Source organism: Euprymna scolopes, chromosome 3, assembly GCF_053919585.1.
Source record: "Euprymna scolopes isolate OS-2025 chromosome 3, ASM5391958v1, whole genome shotgun sequence".
Taxonomy (NCBI): domain Eukaryota; kingdom Metazoa; phylum Mollusca; class Cephalopoda; order Sepiida; family Sepiolidae; genus Euprymna; species Euprymna scolopes.
The window spans coordinates 108,813,280-108,830,201 of NC_136484.1; the positions used below are offsets into that span (position 1 = coordinate 108,813,280).

The 16,922-nt window shown below is 32.1% G+C and overlaps 1 protein-coding gene across 3 annotated transcripts in view; it reads left to right on the top strand.

Annotated features, from left to right (window-relative positions):
- Positions 1-16,922, top strand: part of LOC145258076 (uncharacterized) — a 546,496-nt gene that overhangs the window by 464,326 nt on the left and 65,248 nt on the right. For 2 of the 3 annotated variants that reach the window (XM_080115806.1, XM_080115818.1), the window contains one exon: positions 1,795-1,974. The exons of the other annotated variant lie outside the window; for it this stretch is intronic. In XM_080115806.1, coding sequence (XP_079971932.1) covers positions 1,795-1,974 — 180 coding nt within the window. The remainder of the gene's footprint in view (positions 1-1,794; positions 1,975-16,922) is intronic. 3 annotated transcript variants of the gene reach the window in all.

The following is a 16,922-nucleotide window of genomic DNA, read 5'->3' on the forward strand; positions in this document are numbered from 1 at the left end:
AGTCAAAGGAGGAAAAGTTCTTTTCAATTAAGATGTCTTAATCTCGAGTTCCATTTTAGGGGAGGGGAGATGAATATGCCAACATAAAAAACAAATCGTGTCTAACTTAATCTTTATAGAAAGGCAAGTAAATGAGGACACATATGCTCAGAAGTTCCGTAAAATTTTTATTTCGATAAGACATGCCATTTGGAGCTTTCTCAAATGCTAACGCTGGTACTTTTACAGTACTAGCCTGGGTGCCTGGTGTTGCTCGGATGTTTGGAGGTATGTGTTGAGCAAAAAAAAAATGGTATTAGGCAGGCAGGCTCGATCCCGTATCTCGAAGGAGGAAAAGAACGTGAAAAAAAAAAAAAAAAAAAAAAAACGTGACGTTTTTGTGATTGCGCCCATCGCCAAACCGGAAGTGACGTAGGTTTAAATTAACGCTAGTCGAAAAAAGCAACCCTTCCCTGTAGAAAAGCGTCCAATTAAGGATGAAGGAATTGATGAGTTAGCCAATTTTTCGATATTTGTCGTGCAAAGGGTCGAGCTTCAAACCGACACCTCCGTCGAAAGTTTTAGGCATACATACATACATACATACATACATACATACATACATACATACATACATACATACATTTAAATAGACAGGTGAGATTTATATTATAGATGATGAGCCGCAAGTAAAAATCGCATTTTAAGTAAATTACAAATAAAACTCATATTTTCGTATTTTACGTATCCGCCATCGATAAGAGGGGAAATCCCGTTAGTCAAGGGCAGATAAGTCAGTCTGTTATTCAATCAAGTAATGATAAATAGAGGATCGACAAAATACGGTATTTGATTTTTATTTTTTATTAAACTTTTACAGATTAATTTCCATAATTTTTGGTGACGATACTTGAATTTGCATGATACGTATGTATTTGAAAAGGTTTTTGTATGGAATGCGATTTTAACTTCTACTCCATACATAAAATTAATTTATCTGCAATTCGATAAGATAATAATATAAAGGAACGTATATAAATTTCGCATAATTTATTTTCTTCTTTGATTGTTTATGTAGTGACGCTTGTGTTTAATCGCCTTCTCGAACAGAAGGTCGTCAGATTGGATATGTTGTGTTATTAGTGGGTGACACGAGGTCGGAATATTATAGGGCAAAGACAATGATAAAGAAAATGTAATGGTAAACAGACAGAAATTTAACAAGAAAAAAAATAGTAATCTTGCTGTATAATTAACATCGAAAAAATGTCACTAATAACTTTTAACAAACGCAATAAAATTTCATTTTTCGCCGACCCATATAGTTTTAATGTGTGAAAACTGATGGTAAGATCTATAATCTCTGAATTTGTTATTACAAAATTGTCGAAGCAAGAAAAATAGTGATGACAGTAGACAAGAATAGAGCGGAGGAAGCCATATTTTTATTTTGTTCGTGCTTCGATGAATCGATTTTTTTTAAATCTTCGTTTTATCGGATGTTTACTATACTATAAAATTGAAAAAAAAATTATAAGAATGCAGAAAAGCTTCCAGCTTCCAGAAGGCAAATCAAAAAATCACAAGCAAAAAAAAAAAAAAAAAAATATATATATATAAAATAAATAAAAAATAACAAACAAAAATAAACACAAAAAAAACAATTTTACGGAAGCATCCTGTCCGCCATGTTAACTATTCTGTCTAAGCCACTGTATTCTTTGATCTTATTTCTAATTCTATTCCTCTCTTTTCTTTTCTTTTCTTTTCTTGCAAACACTGATTATGGCAATGCTTATCCATCTATTTTTGTAGATTTGTCAACAATATGCGAGGTACTGCAGACATATGTACCTCAATCCCCTAGAGAGCTCGAACTCGTGAAAGGAGAGTTTCTTAAGATTGTCGAAAAGGACCCGAAAGGGTGGTGCCGAGGGGTTATAGGGTCACATATCGGCTGGTTCCCGGGCAGTTTCGTCAAAGAAATTAGAACAGGTAAATAACCCCTAGATGAGTAATAGATGCATGCTGGCCAATTTGGTTGTCTTTTGTCAAAATTGCAAAAATAAGATGTTTTCGAAAAAAAAAAAAATAAAATAAAACCACCAAGCCAAAAAAAAAAAAAAAATAAAATAAAAAAAAAATAAATAAAAAAACTGGGCAAATTTAGAAACTGATCGTCTTATAAGATTGAAAATTTCGGTCCACGATAAAAAGAAATTTAGCATCTGTTCTTTGTCCAGTCAGAGAGGAGAAATCCGTCTAGCCTGGGGGGCTGTTTGCCGTTTGTCTTAATCCGCAGGCACTTTTCCTACGTTAAAACTGATCTTGTATCTAGCTTCCCTTTCACGGAGAAGAGTAAGTATGTGTAAGTTAAACTTTCCGAATGTTACACATTTTGAAAATAATGCACACACACACACACACAATACACACACACACATATATATCTATAAAAGTGAGAACGTGTGCGTGAGGACGATTCTCAACCTGTATACTTAACAAATTCTTGATCTACTAACTTGGAATTGCGTATATACGGTATTCAGACACGTGTAAAACTTTTAAATCGGTTTTCATCCGGATTAAACGTCTGCTAATGGATCCACATTGAAAAATTAGAACGTGGGGGGGTCATCGGATTTTTATCGGTTTGTCAACTGTTTTACGAATGTGCATGCATGAATCGTTCATATGACTAGTTCCTTATGTCACGAATAAGTAGGTTTGAAAAACTATTTAAAGTCGTGTCAAGCTGGCCTAATAGTTATCGTACTTGACTAACTGTCTTTAGATTTTGGTTTCGGGTATTATTTTTTTTGTACTTACAAGAAATGAACTGTTTAGAAAAAATATAATACTCATATGCACATGTCTCAATTTCTGCATGAATTAAAATATAATATTATGCGTATTTTAAGATCGGGCAACGTCGGGCGGCTTGCCAGTATATATATATATATATATATATATATATATATATATATATATAAAATACAAATTACAATTGAATTAACCAAAATGATCCAAGATGGTAAAATTAAAGTAAATTATAAATATTAAAGAATTAATATTTATAAAATTACCTCAGCCAGATAAAAAAGCCCGATAAAAACAAATAGGAAACAGAGCTTATAATATGAGCAAACAGTTAATAAAATATGTTAAAAAACACTTTGAAATGAGTTAAAAACATATTTAATCTGAAAAGGAAACACTAGATATATACACTAGATAAATAACTATATATATATATATATATATATATATATATATATATATATATGATACCAAATAATCTGAAGAGGCTGTTATGTAAGTCAAATTAAATTTATTAGTCTTAAATATGGATTACGGCGGTCTTTTAAATTTCTAGTGATATATTGTTCGATATTTTATACTGAGAGGCCTCTATTCTGAATAATATTTAAAGGGATTTATATATATACATACATATATATATATATATATATATATATATATATATATATATATATATATATATATATATATATGATTGTTGAGTTGGATTAAATCCGACGATATGAAATAAAATGGAGGTGGAAGGACATGGATACTCAACGTTTCGCCCGATTTATGCGGGCTTCTTCAAGAGGGATGGTACTTCAATGACCATCCCTCTTGAAGAAGCCCGCATAAATCGGGCGAAACGTTGAGTATCCATGTCCTTCCACCTCCATTTTATTTCATATATATATATATATATATATATATATATATATATATATATATATATATATATATATATATATACTAGCAAAAGTGCCCGTCGTTGTCTGGGTTCAAAATCAGCCTACAGAAAATTGACTCTGATTTATGAAAATATGATAGGTTATGAAAAGGAAGGGTTCTAAAGAGATAGCTTAGAATTTGGGGGTATCAAAACCAAAGCAAAATATGATGAAAGTAAAAATAAAACAGATAAACCCCATAATTTATTATATCATACCTGTTCACACTTATCACAATATTCTGTGGATCTATATTAAAAAACCTTGTTAAACTTTGACATATTTCCATTCTATGGAGGTCAGGTGCCAACGAACACTCCATAATTTTATTTTACCATATTTCTTCAAACTGAAACATAATTATCAAAGTATACTTACGCAGATAGATATGAAAAGTCTTTATTAAAGTCTGTGCGTATTTCCATTCTATGGAGGCCAGGTGCTAACCCAGACCCCAAAATTTTATCATACCATCCCTATTTAAGTTAAAACATACTTATCAAAGTATTATTATGTACATCTATATAAAAAAAACTTGTAAACGTTTTTTTTTAATTTTTAAATTTTTTATTTCCATACTTTGTGGACTAGGAGCGAACGCAGACCCCACAGTTTTAATGAACCACCGTTCTGCCAGATCAAACATACCCATTCCTGTGCCTCGATACATCTTCTATCATTACATGTAATCAGTTTTTTAAAATAGTCAACCATATAGGAGCCTATTCGTGACCACACACACACACACACACACACACACACACACACACACACACACACACACACACACACACACATTCAGCTTTATATTATAGATATATACTATAATATAATATAAAAATATTAAAACAAAATATGTAAAACAGAAAATATAATTCAAAAATAAAAGATAAAAATCATTTATACTTAAAAAAAAACATGTATAAATTAAATAAAATGTTTAGTATAATGTCTATGACTTTAGTTGCAGCAGAAGGGAGATGATATACATATTTTTTACTCACTATACAATTACCTGATTTTTTCGATAGCGATTCCAATACCGCAAAAGTTCCAATTTTTCCGATTCCCGATTCCGATTAATTGTCCCAACACTAACATGTACACACACACACACACACACACATATACATATATATATATATATATATATATATATATATATATATATATATATATATATATATATATTAAGGCAGACATTGTTAAAAATAACAGAAAGCTTCTGTTTAGTGATACGTTTTTAATTTTTTCAATTTTTTGTCAAACGTATGGATGTATGGTCGATACACATACACACATAAGACAATTTTGCTTTATATATATATATATATCGCCATATATATTTTAGAACTTACTACCTAGCTCTACCTAGGTATTGAGCACTGTTGAAGTAAATAGCTAAAGTTTACGCATAAATTTATACTTCCGTATAATAATTTATGTGATTAAATGAAGTAGTTATATATATATATATATATATATATATATATATAGATTCATCCACACAAAGACTGTTTCATCCGTTACCGCTCTCTCTCTCTCTCTCTCTCTCTCTCTCTATATATATATATATATATATATATTTATATATACACACAAACGTATGCATAATATTTGTCTTTTAAAAGTACTGAACAATGAGGTCAAAGAGAATTGATTTACTTTTTCGTCAAGTCTTGGCAACATATTTGATCGTTATTCTTGATAAAGTATGATCGGGTTTCTCTTTAGATTACACGATGGTTGACGAACAAAAAAAATAAGATCAGTAAATCTACTGAAGAGCTTTTCTCTGACGATTATCTTTGAATATTAATTAACTTTCATTTTATAAAATTTTTCATATTATCTTTCTTTTTGTATATACATCAAACGTATGGATGCATGGTCAAAACATTTTTTCTTCTCGAAGTGTCCACTGTTTTAACTTTTAATGAAATCGTCTTCACATCATCAGGAATGTGTGTTAGTCTCGGTAAGGAATTATGGGAAGATTTATTTAAATAGTAATCACTTAACGAGGCACATTCCTAATAATGTGAAGACGATTTCACTAAAAGTTTAAACCGTAGACACTTCGAGAAGAAAAAATGCTTGGACCATACATCCATACGTTTAATGTATATACAAAAAAATATAATACGAAAAATTGAAAAAATAAAAGAGGTATTACTAAACAGAAGCTTTTTGCTGTTTTTAACAACGCCTGCCTGAATAAAAAATGCTACCTAAATATACGCATATATATGTATATATATATGTATATATATATATATATATATATATATATATATATATATATATATATATATATATATATACAATTCTTCCATCCACTCTGGTGCGACTAAACCAGACTGTCTATTGGCCTCCTAACTAAAAGCATCGCATCAATCATTGATGCCATTACTTTTTCCTTACCCTGTGCAAAACTCAATCATATCTTGCAATGAAAAATCAAAAACAATTTTATTTACAAAACAACAAAACCAAACGCGATGAATAAATATCGGAAGATATAAAAGAACTTGAAGCATAATCTTTTGTTTATAAAAATTACTTGATTCCCTATTCGAAACAACAATGCCAACCATCATGAGTAAATATCCGAAGATATAAAGATTTTGAAGCGTAAACATTTTTTCCCCAAAATCCCCGGATTCGGCATTGACTAACTTGAAAACAATTGAAGTGCCGTAAAAAAACAAACAAAAAACAACATCCAACCACAACGCATCCCAAATATAATACATTTACTCATATTAAAATAAACTATACACAAATGGCATGAGAACTAAAACGGGTAATAATTTAATATACATGAAGAACTTTTAATCATGTTACACCAAGTACACATATGAGTGCCTTGTTTTCATTCTATGGAAAAATCGATATTTAATGCCTGAAACACAGTCCAAAATAATTTGTGTGAAACAAACTCCCTGTTAATTCGATCTCATGAAACACTAACACCCTCGTTTAACTTATCAATTAATTAATAACGGAGGTTAAAAGATTGAGAGGCACTGTCAGCATCCTTTGATGAGGAAAGCACGTTTTGCATCAACCTCAAAAGTGGTTGTAATATGCGTGTGAACGTAACACGCGCGTGCATAGAAACTATATGATGTTTGATGGTATAGTGTTTATTGGGTCGTGGGCTAATGAGTACGCACTCGACGAGATAGAGTGCTTGTGTGAATGTCTTTAGATGCGAGTATCTTCTGTTTATAAGTATTCTGTAGCTTAAAAGAAAAGCTCTAGAAACCTAGGATAATGCGTATAAAAGAACGTGTGTGTATGTTTGCTGCAGAGAGACAACGGGGGAGTTAGGGAGGTTATTTGCATACCAGTTCAAAACAGAGGTCTATTGATGTGACTATGTCCATTCATAAAATGAAAAGCAACAAGAGAGAGAGAGAGAGAGAGAGAGAGAGAAAGAGAGAGAGAATATGAGATGGAAAATGATTTTTTTCATTGGGAAACGTATGAATAGCACATAAATAGAGAGAAAAAGGTGATACACAGAAAAAGTAGAAGCAAAGAGAGAGAGAGAGAGAGAGAGAAAGAGAGAGAAAGAGAGAAAGGAGACAGGCAAACAGGCAGAGAAGAGCTATTGAGAGGCGCGGACATTTACATGTCTGCATGAATCCATAAAAAATTGAGGTGGAAAGATATATATATATATATATATATTCACGCGCAGGCACCCTTACAGTGGATATACATAGTCTGTCAAGACTGAAGGAAGCCTTCTACAGTGCCGGCAAAAAGAAAGTTCGCACTTCTAATTTTTTCAAATTTAAGCTAAATTTAATGTAACTGTTTAAACAACCTCCACCTCATTTGATTCGCCTTTTATTCCTCTATAATTTTACCTGTTCATATTTGACTTTTAATTGAAATATTCTACTCTTCACGTCAATTTAGAAAATAACTTCAAATTGAGGAGGCAAAAAGAAAGTCCGCAGCCGCAAATTTGCTTAACGCCAGCTTAAATTATCGCCCCTAAATCAGTTTAAAATATCCACCAACTGACAACAAAGCATCTGTAATCGTAATTGTTGTTGTTCCAGGTTATACAGCGTAACATTTAGTTCATATGCCACGACACACAGAGACGTTCAGCTTTATCTATAATATAAAGCTGAATGTCTGCGTGTGTGTGTGTGTGTGTGTGTGTTTGTCTGGTCACGATAAGGCTCCTATATGGTTGACTATTTAAAAAAAACTTATAACATATAATGATAGAAGATGTATCGAGACACAGGAATGGGTATGTTTGATCTGGCAGAACGGTGGTCGATTAAAATTGTGGGGTCTGCATTCGCGCCTCGTCCACAAGGTATGGAAATAAAAAATTTAAAAATAAACAAAAACGTTTGCGTAAGTATACTTTGATAATTATGTTTCAGTTTGAAGAAATCTGGTATAATAAAATTATGGGGTGTTCGTTCGCCCCTGACCTCCATAGAATGTAAATATGTCACAAAGTTTAACAAGGTTTTTTAACAAAATATTGTGATAAGTGTTTCAGTGTGAACAGGTATGGTATAATAAATTATGGGGTTTATCTATTTTTACTTTCATCATATTTTGCTTTGGTTTTGATACCCCCAAATTCGAAGCTATCTCTTTACAACATTTCCTTTTCATAACCTATCATACTTTCATAAATCAAAGTCCATTTTCTGTAGGCTGTTTTTGAACCCAGTCAATGACGGGTACTTTTGCTAGTATATATATGTATATCTATCTATCTATATATATATATATATATATATATATATATATATATATATATATAAATCCCTTTAAATATTATTCAGAATAGAGGGCTCTCAGTATAAAATATCGAACAATATAACACTTCAAATTTAAAAGACCTCCGTAATCCATATTTAAGTCTAATAAATTAATTTTGACTTACATAACAGCTTCATAACAGAGAGAGAGAGAGAGAGAGAGAGAGAGAGAGAGAGAGAGAGAGAGAGGAGGGAGGGAGAGAGCGTAACTGACAGAGGATTCATAGAATTGATAAAGTCCACCTACGCAAGATGGTATTGAATGAACACTTGGCCATTCTCTACCATGTTCATATAATCTTGTCTGTTTATTTTGTCCAAGAGCAGCGGCGCTTTCTACTCAAGAGATACGCTCAAGTGTGTCCGGATAAGTGCACAGATTGTGGACAAACGCGGGGGTGGGAGAATGAAAGACAGATAGAAAAAGAATATGCAGAAATAATACTGAGTTGCGAAATCACCGAGATTTAGACAGCGAGAAGGCGAGGGAGCAAGTCTTCGACGAAAATAGATTTTAAGATGAATGATATGTTGTAGCGCTTAACTGGATTTGTTTTTAAATAGCCTTCAGCTAATATATCAGTCAAATAGCAAATATTTAGTGTTTCTATTAAAATTTACTAACAGTAACCCCTCTCTCTCTCTCTCTCTCTCTATATATATATATATATATATATATATATATATATATATATATATATATATATGTGTGTGTGTGTGTGTGTGTGTGTGCGTGCGTATGTGTGTATCCCCTATATATATATATATATATATATATATATATATATATATGTATTTCGAATCTTGCTAGAGTCAGCCACTCTGATGAGTCGTAGACGACGAAACAGGTGTCAGTGGATAATTATATTGCAAAAATAATATATATGCCGCTCCCCATGTGGGGTAGCAAATTGGTTAAAGGTAAAAATTATTCCTAACCCGCATTTAGGTAAAAACGCACTTTCGTAAATAATTAAATTCGTTCAAAACGTATCGCAAAAACGAAAACAAACAACCTCTAACCATATATATATATATATATATATATATATATATATATATATATATATATATATATATATATGTATATACATATATATATATACATATATATACATATATATGAGTATATATCCCGATATCACCTATATATATATATATATATATATATATATATATATATATATATATGATGATTGCAACGTCTTGTCAGACGAGTGCCACTCTCTAATACACTGAAAGTCCATGAGCCCCAAAAATGACTTCCATCACCACAGGACCATTTTAATAGACAAATGATTGAAGGAGTATCTATACATATCTGTGGATGATACAGAGTCTTAGCTTTGTACGACAGCTAAGTCTCTCTCTCTCTCTTGGTTCAAAATATTGAAATCCAGCAACAAGCAAGAGCAAGATAGCCAGCAACAATTTAAATTGCAGACCAGCTTAATGTAGGCACTGGTCTCTCGCTTTATGGTTTTTTAAATCAGAGATTTGCTTCTCCTAGAAAGGTTGCCTTCACCACGGCTTACGGGAGCCCTCTCCACCCCAACACACACATACATACACACAAACACACGGTGCTAGTTGGCCGTTGACCTCGAAAAAGAGTTCATTTCCCTTTGGAAGGTTTTGTTTTTAATCCTTCAGGGGTTACTCTGTAAAATTTATTCATTTATTATCATTAATAATTTATTAATTTATTTATAATTATATCCATCCTTTAAGAGTATTTTTCAGTTGAGTACGGTCTGTTGAAATGAAAAAGTTGGTCATTTGGCCTACGTGCGAGATCGCGATATTTTAATCGCTAGATCACTGTATTCCGTTCTTGTATAACATATACATATATATATATATATGTATATATATGTATATATATACAATTATGTATATATATATAATGTATATATATATATATAATTATGTATATATATAATGTATATATATGTATATATATTACCTATATATATATATATATATATATATAATTATTATTTTTCCTATGTATGTATGTATATATATATATATATATATATATATATACTTATTATTTTACACGCAGACACACACACATATATATGTATATACATATATAATTATTATTTTTCTTATATATGTATATATATAATTATTATTTTACACACACACACACACACACACACACATATATATATATATATAATTATTTTTTATATCTACAGATCCTAGTGTTTAATTAATCTGGAATAATCAGTGCAAGAAGTTATGATCGCTGCTGATCGTGAGATTCGAACCCTCGCAACGAAGTCGTCTCTGTTTCCATTAGCGAGGAAAAGCTATAGGGCCACCGTCAACCACTACGATACTTAATTGAAATTAACCATTCTTAAAGGCATAAATCTTATACAAGAACGGAATACATATATCTAGCGACTAAGCTGTCTGGATCTCACACGCAGGTTATATGACCGACTTTTTCATTTCAACAGACAAGGAACTTACTTTTTAAAGGATGGAAATAATTATAATTATAAATATAAATAAATAATAATGATTAAATAAATAATAAATAACAATACATAAATTAATTTTTAATACCTACAGACCCTAGTATTTCACCCTTCCGGAATTATCAGTGCATGAAGTTATGGTTTTCTGATGTCCGTGTGATTTGACCCCGCAGTGAAGCTATCTCTGTCTCCATTAGCGAAAAACAAACGACAGGCCCGCCGTCAACGACAACGAAAAAGAAATGAAATTTCAGACAAAATGAGTTTTTTAATATATGAGATAGTGAATAAGTAACAGTTAATATCACAACGTGTCGGCTGGTGTAACCACCAGACATTCTTCAGGTTTCTCTTGCGAATTTTCGAGAATCTTTCTGTCGAACTTCGGAATTTCGAAAGGAACCCTTCATTTAATCCACGACTGTAGTAGGCTTGCGTTCCGTGACCGGGTAGTAGTATTAGGCAATCTGCAATTGTATTCATAATATCATCTGTACCAAGGATTAAATTTTCAAGCTACAGAATTGTACCACTTGGAACTAAATAACCTAGTACTTTATCCGTTACGCCACGGGATATGCGGACAAGAATGTCGGAGGTTTCATCGTCTGAAACGGTGTAAGTATAACACTGAAGAGGAAAAGCGCAGTTCGATTAATCCAAAACGATCGAAAAATTGGAGGATCTTAATTTTTCCTTCAATATGCTAGTAAATAAATAGAAGTAATGAATGACAACCAAATTCAACTCAGATGTAACGCTGATATTTCGTCTATATTTATCGAAAATCGACATACCTAGAAAGACAAATAATAAACTGTCTTTATTTCCATTTTCGTCTCAACCTTGAAATTATCAAAGTAATCACAATCGCATTCAAAACGTGACGTCTACAAACCGTGACCATGTAGATTATAATTCTTATTTGTTATCCGGTATTTTGTATCTCCATTCACCCAAGCATTTTACACTATCATTTGAAATTTATTCTTCAATTTATGTGCCAATAAGCAAAATTTATAATTACCCACATCTCCTTTGCTAAAAACACTTCCTCCGATAATATGACCCATTCATTAAAAAAACCTAGCATTAAAAGTACGCTAACGGAAATAATTTATTGCACGGGCGTCCTCCCTTTTTAAAATTCATCATTCAATAAGGTAAAAAGCTATAGCAAACATCTAAATGAGTATTTTAACCATAGTTCCTGATTTCAAAAGGCGAAAAATTAAAAGATACATCTGCCTTACTTTTAATGCTAGGTTTATTTATGGTGTCTTTTAAATTTAATAAAAACCCTTCAAAATTTGCTGACGAGGAGACCTTGCTTATCAAAAAACTATATGTAATAATTATTGTACGTAACTTGATGTCTACCACAATAAAAAGCATTGTTTTCCGAAACGATCGTACAGATAATTGATTTTGTTGTTGTTCCTTCTTATGAAACGGATTTTTAATTTAATTTTAATTTAATTATAATTTGATTTTTAAATTTTAAATTATCAATCACATTACTTAATATTAAATTAGCTCTAGGATATTTACCTATCGAGCTTATTATATATCTAAATTACAACGAGCACTTCCTCTTTCCTGTATTTTAATTAAACTAGTAATTTCACTGTTACATTGAAATACACTCAGCTCTTTAGACTATTGTTCTAATCTCCTTTAAATTATATATATATATATATATATATATATATATATATATATATATATATATATATATATATAGATTTGTTATTGTTGTTTTTTCAAACGATAAATACAGTTAATATTACCTCCGCCTCGAAGCTCATTTTTCTTTTTTATTTACTTAGAAAGCCACCCTTTTGTTTGGACGTATATAACATTTTTATTTATTAATTATTATTTTTTAAAACAGTAATCTACGTACACGCATGTTTCGAGGTAATTACCTCTCGTCAGCGTAGCTCAACTGTTTCTAGGGATCGAACGTCAGACCATGTTTACCACAGTCCGGTGCCTTAACCGTTAGACCACGAACCCTAGATGACTTTACTGTTTATTTTTATCGCTTAAAAATTTAGATTTGTTATTGTTGTTTTTTTCAAACGATAAATACTGTTAATATTGGCTCCGCCTTGAAGCTCATTTTTCTTTTTTTCTTTACTCTCTCTTTATATGTTCGATTATTCATGTTAAACGTTTCTAAACATGTTCTAAATATGTTTACATTCTAATATCGCCCAAATATTTTAAAATGCCTATCGTAACCTCTTTCCCTCTCTGACCCAGCCCTCATATCAAAACAGGCTACACCCTCTCTTCTTCACTATGCGAAAATGACCTCGCACGCATCAACCGTTCCTACTACTACTAACCACCATCTGCTCGTTAGCACAACAAACCTTATACATTCTCCTGATGATTTCCTGCCGATAGACGAAAAGCAAAAAATCGCGACATGCTTAAGATAGAAAAAATGTAACTATGGTACATTTATTAATTCCTTTGATCTATACGCAAAAACATCCTCAGAAAATTGGAATAATAAAAAAGTATAACTAAACAAAAGCTCTGTTGTCTTTAACAATGTTTATATATATATATATATATATATATATATATATATATATATATATATATATATATATATATATATACTAGCAGTTCAGCCCAGCTTTACTCGGTCCCTATTTACTGTTCTTTACTTGCCCTTCATGTGAATACACTTTATGTAAGATTTAAACCAAAATTTGCCTGAGTAATTTCGTAGAGACCGAGAAGGTCAATTTTTTTTTTAAACCTTGACTCCAATTTTGACTCCTTAACATTCTTTATTTTGGTCTCAAATCAAGATACAAAGTTTAATTCTCGTCCATGTTACCTACACCTAAAATTTCAAGATTTTACACCCAAAATTGGCGGAGAAATTTGGTAGAATCTGCAAAGGTCAACTCTTTACACTTTGCCATTTTGACAGCCAAATGTTAGCCCCCAAAACTGATTAAAATGCTTGCCGCATATCTGTATACACTTTATGCATAAATTTCAAATGTTTAGACTTAAAATTGGCTGAGTAGTTTGCTGGACACCGCAAAGGTCAAATCTTTTTTACTTGGACCCCTTGGCAGCTCAATTTTTCGACCCAAACCGATTAAAACCTTGCCCTATCTCTGAGTATCTTTTAAGTAATATTTCAAATGTTTTGATCAGAAATTGGCTGAGTAATTTGGTAGCGACCGCAGAGGTAAATTTTTTTACCCCAATTTTGATCCGTTAACATTTCTTTCTTTTTTATTTGAGCTCAAATCAAATGAAAAAGTTTGATCCTTGTCCAAGTAATCTACATTTAAAATTTCAAGTGTTTCGACCCAAAATTGGCGGAGGAGTTTAGTAGAGTTTTCAAAAGCCAAATCGCTGAACTTTGACCGATTGACAGCGAAATTTCTGTCCGAAAAACCGATTAAAAAGATTTCCCAAACTTCAATACTCCTTATGTCAAACCTCGAGTTTCTAGACCGAAAATCGACAAAGCTATTTGGTATGGAAATGCACACAGACAAATACACATACAGACATTTTCACTTATATATATATATATATATATATATATATATATATATATATATATATAGTGGACTCTTAAACCCATGAAGTACTTGTTAGTAACTATTGAATACATACTCTAGAAAAGACTGAGTAATGTGATCATTAATTTTGACGAAAATTCTAAGCGTTTTTAAAGGTTTGTATAGAAATAAAAATCATTTACAATATCCTATGCATTAAAAAACTGAATAATGGTATTATAGATGAAAGAATATTTTGCGTTACTCATTGTGAAGGTGTTATTGTTGTTGAAGAGATTATTGAATGAATGGCAATAATTTCAGATGTTTATTCAAGTTATTAGATCTGTGTTGTTCTACATGTACAAGGGGCGAAAGAAAGTATTGAGCATCAAAACAATGGAAACCAATATGAATGCGCAAGCGTTTCATGTTTAAAAATATTTTCCCTTCATGTTCAAACACTAGCACAGTCGGCGCGGAACTGTTTTTTTTTACTACCTTTATTGCCGAGATCTGAATATTGGCCCTGTTTGTACCGTATCGAAGCGGAACTTACTATAGATTGATTGAATAGGCTTACTCCGAAAGACGAAGTTTCTAGATGATATAAAATTCACAAGCGGTCCCCAGTCACATTTATATATTGGTCAGGGGAGACGAGTACGTTAGTTTTTTTTTTAGTTTTTGCAGGAAGGTGCCAATGTCCTCTTACAAACAGCGCCTGGTAATCACAAATAGTAACCTACCTGATATTGACCAGGATCACTGTTGCTTATCTTCGGTGATCTAAAGAGAGATCAGAGGCCTGACTATGGGTGTCCACAACTCCTATAAGTTCGTCATTTGTGGTAAAGCGCTGATCTGTCTCTATTTATTCGCTTTCTAATAAGGATTGGTCACAAGGTCGGTTTTTGATATGGGAGAAACCCCATCTCCTTAAAAAAAGAGACAAATGAAGGGAGGGGACAAATAAATAAAAATAAATTTTAAAAAAATGCAGATATTCGTTAAAAAAAATCGACTGACAGACAGACAGAGATAATGCTCCTGTATTAGTTGATTTAGTATCTGTCTGTCTAAAACCGAAACTATACCATCACACTATTTTAATGTTCTATTAAGTTTCATGTAGCATTTCAGACTAATGCGTTATCTTTGGATGTTCAGTTTACGATTGTGGCGGTTGTATTGTAGTCTTTATTCTAATGTAAGGAAACAATCCCCCCATGTATCACATAGCTCCTTTAGGGAGAGAGTAATGGCCTGTGGTATTTGTTTTGTTGTACTGATACCACTCCCAGGCATTATCTCCTCCTTTAGAAAGTAATTTATGTTTTTTTTTCTTTTGAAAATGTAGTATATGATTCTTTGTCATGATATTATCTTTATAGGTATTAGCTCTTCCCATATTTTTTTTTGGGGGGGGTAATATAGTATCCGTTATGCTGTAATGATACCATCCTCCCTGGCATTACTTCCTTCTTTTGTTTTTGGAGGGAGTCATGCATATATGTTTTGTTTTCACTAGAACATCCTCGTTTTAAAATCATATATACTAACAAATACATGCGATCAGAGGGAGTACATATTTGTTAGTACTTTTTTATGGTACTCATACGGATATTTATCCAGACGTAACTCAGCGTTCGCTCGGCTTTCATCGGAACATGAGGTCAACAGCTCGGGTTCTGCTGCTGTCTAACGTAACGTACATTTTCGTTCCATGTTTAAAACAACCGTTAAACAGAGCGTTCTCCGCAAGTTTTATCAGGGTACTTTTTTATGTTTTATATTTTTCACTTTCATATTACGGTATTCGAAATAAACACCTCCAACCTTCCCATGTTAAGGACGGCTTTCGGAATAAATACCCCCAACCTCCCCATGTTTAGAACGGCTTTCGGAATAAACACTCCCCAAACACCCCATATTAAGAACGGCTTAATTAATTCCTTGGTTGTCAAAAACATGGCTGCCATGATTGCTCCATGTTCAATGAGAAGCATTTTGTGTCCTCTTCCATATTGTCGTCTGCTACTCGGATTTTCAGATCGTGCGCACGCACTTCAAGTTGTTGAAAAGCGTCGAGCGTATTGTAATTGGTTCAGCTTTATGTAACATCAGACAGCAGCAAAACCCGAGCTGTTGACGTCATGTTTCGGAGAGTTACGTCTGGATCATTTTCTGCATGAGCACCGTTTTTTTTATGGAATAAAGCCAGTTGATGTAAGAAGCTAAAAATACTACTGTCAGGTAAATAAATAAATAAATAAACGACGATAAGTGTTCATTGTATATATTCCGACCCATGAAACAGCAATTATTCCTTTTTTGTCAGAT